At 40.4% G+C, this 13,251-nt stretch overlaps 1 protein-coding gene across 6 annotated transcripts in view; it reads left to right on the top strand.

Moving 5' to 3' along the window:
* EIF4ENIF1 (eukaryotic translation initiation factor 4E nuclear import factor 1) overlaps nucleotides 1–13,251 on the top strand; it is a 45,227-nt gene that overhangs the window by 14,566 nt on the left and 17,410 nt on the right. For all 6 annotated transcript variants that reach the window (XM_058690904.1, XM_058690908.1, XM_058690907.1 and 3 more), the window contains exons 4-7: nucleotides 2,967–3,094; nucleotides 5,844–6,130; nucleotides 6,421–6,622; nucleotides 11,319–11,494. In XM_058690904.1, coding sequence (XP_058546887.1) covers nucleotides 2,967–3,094; nucleotides 5,844–6,130; nucleotides 6,421–6,622; nucleotides 11,319–11,494 — 793 coding nt within the window. The remainder of the gene's footprint in view (nucleotides 1–2,966; nucleotides 3,095–5,843; nucleotides 6,131–6,420; nucleotides 6,623–11,318; nucleotides 11,495–13,251) is intronic.

Genomic DNA, 13,251 nt, shown 5'->3' with positions numbered 1-13,251 from the left:
TGTTTTTATTTGTATATCTACTCCTCAGAAGGTTGCTAAGTCTGGACTCCTCACCATTTTCTGCTGATGAAGATGATACTTGAATAAAGGCGGTTCCAGTTGGTTAGGATTTTTTGATAAGTCTCAGATAAGCTGTTTGGGTTTTTTCCTTCATTAAAGCTGTCAATCTTTTTTATGCCTCAAGTTGAATTTTCTTAGATCTATTTCTTCTTGGCTTAAAATAAAATTATGGTACACATACTTTTATTCTAAATTTTTTAAATATATTTTTTTTAATATTTATTTTTGAGAGAAAATGAGAGAGCACAAATGGGAGGGGCAAAGAGAGAGGGAGATACGGAATCTGAAGCTAGGCTCTGAGCTGTCAGCACAGGGCTCAAATCCACAAACCGTGAGATCATGACCTGAGCCAAAGTCAGACGCTTAACTGACTGAGCCACCCTGGCGCCCCTACTCACTTTTATTCTAAGTAAAGATGTGCTAGTAATAGTAATGAAAATAAGAGAGAAAGAGGAAAGAGCTTGTCATCCTGTTATTTCTCTTCTCAGAATTAAAATTTGTTTGATTCTTAAACTCCAAATAATCCTCACAACATACCAGAAGACAGGTGATATTTCCTTTATTGTGAGGTGTTAGAGATTGAGAGGTTGACTCACTTATTCAAGAGATGTTCAGTTGGAACCTGTTAGGTGGCAAATACTATGTCAGGTACTATCAGAAATTGCCTTAATGGAACATTGGTCCGTGGAAGGATACAGTCAAATACTCAAGAGTTTATCATTACCACCATTATAGACTGTGAAGGACAAGTGCAGAGTACCCTGCTAGTGTATAGCACAGCCTGGTCTAGTCTGGGGTTTGGGAAGTCCTTTCAAAAGAATAGTGAAGGGCATAGCTTATTAACTTGTCCTGGAGGTCCATGGTGGTAATGGCAAAACTAGAATTTGATCCCAAATCGTTGGGCTGTAACGTTTCTGCTTTGCACACTGTACCAACTGCCACCTTATCATTAGGGAGTAACATAATAGAACCCAAAGCACACACTTTACATTATTAAGAGCCTTTGGGGAGGGGCACCCGGGTGGCTCAGTCGGTTAAGCGTCCGACTTTGGCTCAGGTCATGATCTCGTGGTCCGTGAGTTCGAGACCCACGTTGGGCTCTGTGCTGACAACTCAGAGCCTGGAGCCTGCTTCTGTTTCTGTGTCTCCCTCTCTCTCTGCCCCTCCCCCATTCGCGCTCTGTCTCTCTATGCTTTTCAAAAATGAATAAATGTTGGGGCGCCTGGGTGGCTCAGTCGGTTAAGCAGCAGACTTCGGCTCAGGTCACGATCTCGCGGTCCGTGAGTTCGAGCCCCGCGTCAGGCTCTGTGCTGACAGCTCAGAGCCTGGAGCCTGTTTCAGATTCTGTGTGTCTCTCTCTCTCTGCCCCTCCCCTGTTCATGCTCTGTCTCTCTCTGTCTCAAAAATAAATAAACGTTAAAAAAAAATTAAAAAAAAAAACACAAAAATGAATAAATGTTAAAAAAAAATTTTTTTTTAAACCTTTGGGGAAAAACTAAGACTATGTGTAGAAATTATGGAAAGTACACACCAAGCATTCTAGGCACTACTTCTAGAGAGATGTTTTTCTCCCTCCCTTACACTAAGTAAACTGGGTTTTTTCTTCCCTTGTGTTTTTCTTCAATAAACTAATCCATATTATGGAGCATGTTTTTTGTATAGGACAGGCATAGCTACTGTAATCCATATGCACCCCAAGGTTTGTGATCTGATGTTTCATTTATACACACATCACTGATTTTCAAGTGACTATTGGTGTTGCATGAAAAACAGCAAAATATTAATTAATACAGATCTTCCTCAACTTAACAATGGTATATGTCCCAATAAACCCTCATAAGGGGTGCCTGGGTGGCTCAGTTGGTTAAGCATCCGACTTCGGCTCAGGTCATGATCTCACAGTCCATGAGTTCAAGCCCCGTGTCAGGCTCTGTGCTGACAGCTCAGAGCCTGGAGCCTGCTTCAGATTCTGTGTCTCCCTCTCTCTGTGCCCCTCCCTGCTCATGCTCTGTCTCTCTCTGTCTCAAAAATAAAAAAAACATTTAAAAAGATTTTTTTTTTTAAATAAATAAACCCATCATAAGTTGAAAATATTATTAGTCGAAAATGCATTTAATATACCTCACCTACTAAACATCATAGCTTACTCTAGTCTGCCTTAAAAGTGCTCAGAACACTTACACTAGCCTACAGTTGGGCAGTCATCGAACACAAAGCCTATTTTATAATGCAGTGTTAAATATCTCATATAATTTATTGAATACTGTACTGAGGGGCTCCTGGATGGCTCAGTCAGTTAAATGTCTGACTTCAGCTCAGGTCATCATCTCATAGCTTGTGAGTTCGAGCCCCGCATCAGGCTCTGTGCCAACAGCTCAAAGCCTGGAGCCTGCTTCAGATTCTGTGTCTCCCTCTCTCTGTCCCTCTCCTGCTTGCACTCTGTCTCTCTCTCTCAAAAATAAAAACATTAAAAAAAATTAAAAATATATATATATGAATACTGAAAGTAAAAAACAGAATGGTTGGGTACAGAATGGTGTGGTTTACTCTTGTATTCACGTTGGCTGACTAGGAGTTGTGGCTTACTGCTGATACACAGCATCACAAGAGGTTATTGGATCACATGTTGCTAGCCTGGGAAAAGATCAAACTTCAAAATTCAAAGCACAGTTTCTACTGAATGTGTACCATTGAAAAATGGAACCATCTTTAGTTGAACCACAGGGACTGTCTGTAGCTGTTTTTGTTTCCATCTTGAAGGAGCTAACCATTCTAATGGTATCCATGAAGTTTTAAATTGGAAAGGGGTTTCCATGACTTACTGCCTGAAGAAGTTTAGAAATCAGACCACACATGTAATCTATGGGTGTAAGTGCTAACTGTTGGTACCCTTTGACTTATTATAGTGATGGCGTCTGGGACCCTGAAAAGTGGCATGCCTCTCTCTATCCAGCTTCAGGGAGGAACTCACCAGTGGAAAGTCTGAAGAAAGAGTTGGATTCAGACCGGCCTTCCCTTGTGCGCAGGATAGTAGGTGAGCATGTAGAAGTGGGGCAACAATTTTGGAGACAGTGTTCTTTGCTGCTAGTTTCATTCTTAGTGGAGAGTTTTATTCAGGGAAAATGTCATGATCAGGAAACTGATTTATCAGTTGGGTTTTTCCTGATTAGCAGAGAAAAATCTTGGCCTTCCTATATAGCAGTGACAAGTAGACCGTATTAGACTATGTGCTTTTGGAATTAAAAGTACTGATGTTTTTCATCGATAGGGTAACTGAGTAAGGGTAGCGAGCATGGTAGTGAGCATAATGCTGTGCTGGAAATCTGGTTCTGCTTAGTCTTATATATGAGACCTAGTCCTCAGTTATTAAACAGTCTGGCAGTTCTTAATAGTAGATTACAATTTTAATACAGGGTTTGGATATGGTTTGAGACTGGACTGAAGTTAGATTTTCCGTACCTTTACTGATTTAAACCAGAAAAGATACTGAAGAGTGAAATGGAGGCTGGCAGTATAGAAACTAGTCAAGGAACTTGTTGCAGAGGGAGCTTCTTTTGTGATAAGTGGAAATACCATCATAAAACAAATTTGGAACTGGCAAAGAAGATAGGGGTGACTGTACCTTGAGATATTTGATCCTTCTGCACAATTGTACAGTATGCTTAGTGCAGTAATTTTAGGAGAATCAAACAGAATTTTAGAATCATCAAAGATGTGCATGGAGATTTTATTAAGTGATGAAAACTAGACAACTTAAATGGCCAGTGGTAGAAACGGTTTGTGTAAACTTTGGTACATCCATATGTAGGAGTATTAAACTGTAAATTGGAAGCTTGTCCATACTGTGTCTGGTTTTTGGAAAACATGGAGACACTACACGGAAATTCTGGAGAAGTACATACCATTTTAGGTATTATTTCTGGTGAGAATATTAAAGGAGCTTTTCCTTACTTGGACTACAGTTTTCTGGTTTTTCTAGGAAGAATTTTAGTGTGGTGACATGTTTGATTTTCTTACACCTTTATTGAGATATAATTGACCTACAATAGACTGCACATAAAGTGTACAATTTGATGTTTTGACAGTGTATACACCTGTGAAACCGTTACCACAATCAAAGGAATAAGCATTTCCATCATGCCCAAAAGTTCTCTAGTATCTCTGTGAGTCCCAACTCCTACTTCCCACCCCTCCAGCCAAGCACTGATTTGCTTTCTATCACTACAGATTAGTTTACATTTCCTAGAATTCATTATAAATAGAATTCTACGGTATACACTCTTTGGGTAGCTTCTTTCACTCAGAATAGTTATTTTAAGATTCAGTCGTGATGTTGGGTGTATAGTTCCTTTTTATTGACTAGTTGTATTCCATTGTATGAATTCACAGTTTATCCATATATCTGTTGGTGAACATTTGAGTTGTTTCCAGTTTTTGACAATTAACCAAAACTATGAACATTCATATACAATTCTCTGTATAGGCATACACTTTTTTCTTGGGTAAATACCTAAGAGTAAAATGACTGGGTCCTATAGTTAATGTATGTTTAATGTTTGAGAAACTGCCAAGCTGTTTTCCAACATGGCTATACCACCTTACGTTTCTGGCAGCAGTGTATGAGAGTTCTGTTTGTTCCACATTCTTGTCACCACTTAGAATGATGAGTCTTTGCGACTTTAGCCAATCTAATAGATGTGTAGTGGTATCACGTTATGGTTGAATTTGCATTTCCCTAATGAGTAATGATGTTGAGTATCTTTTCATATGTTTATTTGCCATCCAGATACCCTCTTTAATGTTTGGTCAAAGCACTTATCCATTTTTAAATCCGATTGTGTTTTAAATTTGAAGAGTTTTTATACATACTGGATATAGGTCTGTCATTTATCACATGTACACTTCTACATATTTTCTCCCAGTCTGTGGCTTGTTTTTGCATTCTCAGAATAGTACCTTGCAAAGAGCAGAAGTTTTAAACTTTGATCAATCCCAGTTTATCTTTTTTTTTTTTTTTTTTTTTAAATGTTTGAGAGAGACAGAGACCGAGCACAAGTGGGAAGGACAGAGAAAGAGAGATACAGAATCCGAAGCAGGCTCCAGGCTCCAGGCTCCAAGCTGTTAGCACAGAGCCCAATGTGGGGCTCAAAGTCACAAGCCGTAAGATTTTGACCTGAGCCGAAGTCAGATGCCCAACTGACTGAGCCACCCAGGCGCCCTGCTTTTTCTTCTTTTTAGTGGGTTGTGCTCTTGGTGTTGTGCCTGAGAAAACTCTGCTTAACCCAATGTCACAAAGATTTTCTCTTATATTTTCTTCTAGAAGTTTTCTATCATTAGATAGTTTAGATCTATGATCTATTTTGTGTTTTGTATGTGGTACCAGGTATCAGTTCAAGTTCTTCGTATGGGTATACACCTATTAAATACCATTTGTTGAAGAACCACTTTAACCTGTTTTTGAAACACTTCAACTTTTCAGTTATTCTTTCAAATACTGACACCTAGTATAGTTTTTTAATTGACAAGATATTTTCTAATACATAAGGTCTTAGGGATTGTGGAGAGTAATCCTGGAAAATCATTATGAAGTACATTTATTGCTCCAAAGAGAAAAAGCAAAAGACTCAGTCTTATTTAAATATGTAATGTACATATTACTCTGTAACTATTTCAGTGGTAATTCTTTTCCAATACTCTCACCACCACTAGTCATGGACATACCAGTGAGAAAATAAAAATACCCTACTGGTTTGCTTAACTTTCCCTTTCTGCCACCTTTCCAGATCCACGAGAGCGTGTGAAAGAAGATGACTTAGATGTTGTTCTCAGCCCACAGAGACGAAGCTTTGGAGGGGGCTGCCATGTGACAGCCGCTGTTAGTTCCCGGCACTCAGGAAGTCCATTGGAAAAAGACAGTGATGGGCTTCGCCTGCTTGGCGGACGAAGGATTGGCAGTGGAAGAATAATCTCTGCTCGGACCTTTGAGAAGGATCACCGACTCAGTGATAAGGACCTGCGGGACTTGAGAGACCGAGATCGAGAGAGGGACTATAAGGACAAGCGATTTAGGGTTTGTCTTCTAGATCCTCTGGCCCCTCATGTGCTTAGGGACTTGATATGCACTTTGTTTATACCAGGTTATTTTGAGATGCTGGATGAACAGAGCCCATTCTTAAGCCAGATAGAGAGGAGCAGAAAGAGTGCTGGAGGTGGGGTGCGGTGGGGGTGGGGGTGCTTCAAGTCTGCAGCATAGTATCTTCATTACATTATTGAGCATTACCTAATTCATCAAGACCTTGACTGAGGTAGAAATGCCTTAACTAGAACCTTATTTTTTATCTTGATTGTGTACTTTTCCAGAGGGAGTTTGGGGATAGTAAGCGTGTCTTTGGTGAGCGAAGAAGAAATGATTCCTACACAGAAGAAGAACCAGAATGGTTCTCAGCTGGACCCACAAGTCAGTCTGAAACCATTGAGCTGACTGGCTTTGATGATAAGATACTGGAAGAAGATCACAAGGGGAGAAAAAGAACAAGGCGACGGACAGCCTCTGTGAAGGAAGGTCAGCAAAAACTTTGAGAGGGGAGCTCACTGTTCTAAAATGAGATGTGCTTGTAATTGGCCTGAATGTGCACTTAGGAACAACTGTACCCATTGCAAGGAAGTAGCAAGTTTCTAACATTGCAGCCTGATTTTGAAGCTGCTAAGTTTGAATTTATTAGGTGTGGATACTATATCCTCAGCTTGTTCTGCCTGTGGTGCTAAACAGAAAAGTCTCACATTCCCCTGTAAGAGTACTGTGTACATAAAAGGGTTCCCCAGAGATAAGAAATGTGGTAAAAATAGTGGAGGAGTTTCATTCATTGAGCACTAGACCCAGTGGTAAGTGTTTTGTCTGTGTAATCCTACTTCTAACAACCCTATGAGGTAGGTACTTCTTTCCCCATCTTGTGGATGAGCAAATGGAGGCACAGAAGGCTTGAGTGATTTGTCTGTGGACACTAACAAAGTAAGTAGTGAAATTGGGAATTGAGCAACTTCTTTTGTACTTCAGAGCCCACCTTTTTCACCATACTGTTAGACTTCCTACATCAATTGTTTGTGACTTGGCTTCTCCCAGACTCAGTCAACTATGAGATAAGGTCAGGTAGCTCCCATACTAAACTGAAAAGCCAGAGTTAACAGTGTGAGAGGTGCCTGGTGCAGAGTTGGGGGGTCCCATTAGTCATTTTCCAGTAGCCTGGCTTTGAGGTGGCCAGGCCGGCTAGCCTGGATTTGAGTATTGGGGCAGTTGCTTACAAAACGGATAATCTTTGATAAAACTCTTTATAGGTGGACTTGTTTCTTTGTAAAAGGTGAAGACAGTGCCTACTCTATAACTTTAAGGGTTACTCTTAGCATTAAAGATTGAATGAACATCAGAGCTCAGCCTCTTGTGGGCACTTCTTCAGTAAATTCCAGTTCTCTTCAGCCTTCACGTTTAGTTGGAAAATACCTTTTGGCAGCTACTAGGCAACAAAAGTGGAAAGCTATTTTAGAAGTGCCTGGCTGGCTTAGTTGGTAAAGTGTGCCACTCATGATCTCAGGGTTATGAGTTTAGGCCCCACATTGGGTGTAGAGATTACTTAAAAAAAAAAAAAAGAAAAGAAAAGAAAGCTATTTTGATACATAAATGTGTAGTGCCACCTTAAAATTATAAGGCTAAGATATATTTGCGTAGAAAATGAGCTAGTGGAATTTAAGAGAAAGGAAAGGGAGAAATCACTTGTCTTTTTTTTTTTTTTTTTGTAATATCTTTAAAATACTGTAGACATTACCATTATCTTTATGCTGTTACACGTTGTTCCCTAGAGTGATGCATGACATCAGTGGGTAACTTGTAAAGCTTTGCTCTTAAATAACCTTTGAGACATGGCTTTGTGTCATTCTCAGGCTAACGAGCACCAGCCCAGTGTGGTCTTTTCACATAATGATAAAGATAAGGCTTCTGGTGAAAAGAAGCACATGTTTTCATAACTCAACTGCAATGTGAATTTCAACCATTCTTGTATCAACAAGTAGATGAACCAAAAGGAGTGAGAGTATCACCTCCTTACTTTATAGATACAGAGAGAGACAGGCCTGGAAGAGGGGACAACCCAAGACCCTGTCACATGGATTTCATGGCAGAGCCCCATGTGGAATCCGGGAGTCCTAGCTCACTCATCCCAGTAGTTAATTGCCAGTGGTCCCTAGGCTGTCCTAACCACTGTATTTAGGATAAACAGGTACCCCGTAATTTCATCTTGGCTACAAAAATGAAGGGAGGGATGATGAGTGCCTTTTAGTCCAGTTTTTATTTGTATTCTAACTTTACCCTGAATTTTTGTTTAATGTTTATTTTGAGAGAGCACGTGCATATGCTCACACAAGTGGAGAGGGCAAAGAGAGAGGGGGAGAGAGAACCCCAAGCAGGCGCCATGCTGAGTGTGGAGCCCAGCCCAACAACTGTGAGTTCATGACCTGAGCTGAAATCAAGAGTCAGACACTTAACTGACTGAGCCACCAAGGCCCCCCTCCCCTGAATTTTTTATGTAGCAGTTCTCTGCAGGCACATACTAGTGCTGGCAGTGTAGCAGTTAATAGGACAAACATGTTCACTTCCTGTATGATTTTAAAATTGATGTGTATTGAGTACTCACTTTAGACAGTTAGGTGATGCATATATGGTAATATTAACGAAACAATTTGAATGTGCATTACACCTGTAACCAGAAAATAAATTATGTAGAAGTCAGAAATAGCTAAATCCCTCCATTGATAGAAAAGAAAATTTCAGTTTTTCTCTCTAATGAAAGTATGTGGTCCTTCTGAATGTGGTAAAACTTGCCCCTAGTTATCTTTTCTGGGCCTCTGCCTTTTGAGTCTACCATGATAAATGGCCAGTTGTGTTTGTCTACTAGTGCATATCCCTACCCACTCATACCCACTCTCAGTTGACAGACCCTGTCTGCTTTCCAGAAACCTTGACACTGGCATAAAGTTGCATGTGGAACATTCTTGTTATCTGCAAAAGCTATTTATCTGTTAAGAGATCTTCTCATCTCAACACAAAATAAAGGCATAGGAGAAATATTAAAATTTCTTTTGTAAATGTATGAACCAAGTACATACTCTTGTTTCTGGCTTTCATCCTTAAGTTGGGACCCAAAACTACAGCAAAATGTATTATCACTTGTCGATCCTGAGGTGGGCTGGCAGGTTCTGCTTAGTAAAATGGATCAGGCAGAAGCACTGCTCTAATGGAAAAGGACACAAACTGGGCATTGATTAGGCTATTGTTAATTCTTCTAGGGCCCAATTTCTTTGTAAAGTGAGGATACCTCCACCAAATAGTCATTTTAGTTTAAATGTCAGTTTTTAAGGGATAGTATTTGCTTCTCTTTTCAGTAAGTATGTTCTAACCCACTGGAGACTGCTGATTGCTTTATCGATGGCTCACAAACCTTGTCTGTTTCACTGGTTGTCAGAAGGCTCACAGTAGTTAGATGGCAGCCACCCCTGTGGAGGAGCAGTGCTGCTGTAATACTCAGAGCTTGGTGTGGAAGAGTATCGGTGGCCATCTTAGGGTTAAAGCTTCTGCCACTTGGCTAGTATTGAGACCTTGGGTAAGCAAGCCACTTAACCCTTTAGTTATTGAATTCCCTGCTTTGCTGTGCAGTGTTTGAAGCATTACTGGAATGAAAGCAGCTGATGGCATTTAGTGTCTCTTGGTCTGATTAATAACAAGACTGAGGTAACTATTAGGGACTTTTGAGAAGGGATGGGTCCAAGATTTGGCGGGTTTTTTTTTTGTTTTTTTGTTTTTTTGTTTTTTTTTAAACGGGAAGACTTCGTGTCTGCTGTAGATCTTGTCTTACATTGGTACTTTTGCAGCATGGGGCTTTGGGAGTTCTGTCCTTCAAACTAAAAAGTTTGATGGGGCGCCTGGGTGGCTCAGTCAGTTAAGCGTCTGACTTTGGTTCAGGTCATGATCTCATGGTTCGTGAGTCTGAGCCCCACTTTGGGCTCTGTGCAGACAGCTGAGAGCTTGGAGCCTGCTTCACATTCTGTGTCTCCCTCTCTCTCTGCCCCTCCCCCACTCATGCTCTGTCTCTGTGTCTCAAAAATAAATGTTAAAAAAAAAAAAAACTTGAATGTCTAGGGGCACCTGGGTGGCTCAGTTGGTTAAGCATCTGACTCATTTTGGCTCAGGTCATGATCTCACAGTTGGTGAGATTGAGCCCCACATTGGGCTCTGCACTGGCAGCATGGAGCCTGCTTGGGATTCTCTCTCTCTCTCCCTCTCTCTGCCCCTACTCCACTCATGCTCTCTTTCTCAAAATAAGTAAATAAACATTTTTTAGAAAGTTGAATGTCTAGTATATCTCAGGGCACTTCTTTAAAAGAAGAAAAATTTTTTATCCTAAGTATTTTGCCTTTTGCCCATATCCCAGCTAAAACGAAGATACTAGGTTCCTCAAATGTTAACACTTGGTAGCTTCATTTAGACCCTACCTTCTTATCCTAATAACAACAACCGAACAATACTAAGTTTTAAATATACCAGGCGCTTGAGAGTAAGACGAAACTGATTAGAGCAGATTACCTGCCTTCAGGAAGGTTGGTATCACTAGACACTTTGAGAGAAAACACAAGGATTATAGAGAAGGCAGTGATTAATTTTTCTGGGCAGGGTAAATATAGGTAGGCAGGTCAGCCTTCCCAGAAGAGGTACCATTTGAGGTTTGCCTTGAAGGATGAGCTACAACCAACCTGTAGGCAAGTGAAAATTGCCCTCATGCCAGATTTCACATAAATACCTTAGATTGTTGAACCCTGACTTAAAGCAGTGGTATAGATTACGTGGGTGAAGGCAGAGCCAAATTAATTTGGTTCCATTTTTAAGCAGCAAGAGACTTGCAAAAAACTATCTTAAAAAAAAAAAAATCCCATTAGAAATAGAACCTGCTGCATTACGGAAAACTTGAAGAATGGGTGGTGGAGGGACCATAATCTTTACTGCATTGTGTTGGTGTTCTGGCTTGTTACTAGGGCTTTTTTCCTAGCTCCCATAGGAAGCGAATGGTTTCACTGTTGTAAATGCTATATCGGCACCTAAGGTCTGTCTTTAAAGTTATGTATGGCTCTTTTGCACATGTGATGATGGCTGAGGCCACAGAATAAGTCTAGAGCAGTTCACTTGATCAAGTCTGTTTTTGTCCTGGTTTTGCTTTCAGGCATAGTCGAGTGCAATGGAGGAGTGGCCGAAGAGGATGAGGTGGAGGTCATCCTGGCACAGGAGCCTGCTGCTGATCAGGAAGTGCCAAGGGATGCCGTCTTGCCTGAGCAGTCCCCAGGAGAATTTGACTTTAATGAGTTCTTTAACCTTGATAAGGTGCCATGCTTGGCTTCGGTGAGTGTAGCAGCACACTTATAAATGAGATGGAGCAACTATATGGTTAAATTTGACCTAAGTATCTCAGATACCTCTTTTTAAAGTATTGTTTTGGTAGATGTTTGGGGGATTTTGGCTTTTATTCTTAAATGTTATTTGAGTTTTTGTGGCTTTTTTTTGGGAGTCTGAGTGGAAATGACCAAGTTGAGAATTCTGTACCACTTACCTCTTTTTCTAGTCTGGTAGCATTGAAGTAAGAAATCTTTAGATGTTAAGAACATTGCTTTTATTTTTAGGTAGTTAAGTGTTAGACTTGCTGCAGGGGTGGATTTTTATAATTGGTGATTAGTATCATGCTGATGTACATTCCTTGGGTAAGGTTGACTTGTTAGGTGGTAACTTTGTGGTGTGATGGTTCTGAAAATCTTCAATGAAAAGCAACTTGGAATACTTTCAGTGTTGCTGTTAAACTAACTGAGGTCCAGTTTTTCTCAACTTTCAAAGTAGAATCAGTAAGCATCCCAAATCCTCACTTGCTGTCTTTGCTCCTAGCCCCTTTGGTCATTTAGGGATTACTATAGCCTCAACAAATTGGAGAAAAGATAGCACTCTGACCTGTGCACACAGAAATGAAGTTGTTCTGTGGTTGTTGAAAGAGTGCAGAGAACCATGATGAAACAGAATTTTAAAAACATTTGCCCAAAAGCATCTGTACGTTCTAGAGGTCCCATTTACAATAGCAAATACATTTGACCTGTCCTTTAAAATTGGTGATTCATGGAATTTAAATGACTGTACTTCCTAACTATGATGGCTCCTTATTTGATTATCCCGTGAGCAGAGAGAACTGGGTGTGACAGAACAGGCAATATTGGCTTGTCTCCTTTGTCATTTGTGGTCCCAGTCCTCAAAAGATGGCCACCCGGAACAGGTGAGCAGACACTGCCTAGCACTAATAGGTATGGGGCTGCAGGTGAGTTCTAGGGCAGTACCTCTTAAATTCTCTGTGGTGAGGGGCCAGGTTCTATTTTCAGTCCATTGAGAACCAATACTTGAGTATAAAGTACAAAAGTCACAGCAGTGCCAAATTGCTGCAGTTTCTAAGCATTTACTTTCATTCTCTCAACTTACCTCCATGTGGTCCAAGAACACACTTGTCTAGAGCACTCTTCAGGTAACTGTGTGTTTGGTTCTCACTTATAGTCAGCCAGTCAGTAGTAGTCCTTTGGCTCACTGTGAGCAGAAATGTTGCATTCAGATGTGAGCTTAATTTTTTTGGTGTAAAATTCTTAGCTTTTGAGGGGACGTTAGTGGCTTCCCCATCCCACCCCCCCTTCACTCTCTTAGGTGGAAATCTTACTATAAAAGGTTTTCACAGCAAAAGGTAAAAATTTATAGGCGTATTATGGCCCCAAATGTGAGCACCTGTGAAGCTTAACGCGTGTGCCTACGTAGAAGAAGAATCCAAAACTAAACCTGATAATAGGTAACACGCATAGAGTGCTGATTGTTATAGGCTTTACATACAATAAGTCATTTAATCCTCACAAAACCCTTATAAATTAATCACTACAGTTTCCTTTACAGACGAGGAAACAGGCACAGGTTTAAATAACTTGCCCAAAGTCACACATGTAGTAAGTGGTAGAAACTGAATTTTGATTCATGCAGTTTCAGTTAAGAGTCTTTGTTTTCAGTTCACCATAACTATACTGCCTCTAAAGTATAAAAGGAGGAATAGGAACTTCACACTATATTTGGCCCTCACCCTCAAC

Source organism: Neofelis nebulosa, chromosome 11, assembly GCF_028018385.1.
Source record: "Neofelis nebulosa isolate mNeoNeb1 chromosome 11, mNeoNeb1.pri, whole genome shotgun sequence".
Classification (NCBI taxonomy): domain Eukaryota; kingdom Metazoa; phylum Chordata; class Mammalia; order Carnivora; family Felidae; genus Neofelis; species Neofelis nebulosa.
The sequence above is the reverse complement of the archived record's forward strand: the minus strand, read 5'-3'. Positions and strand labels throughout refer to the sequence as shown.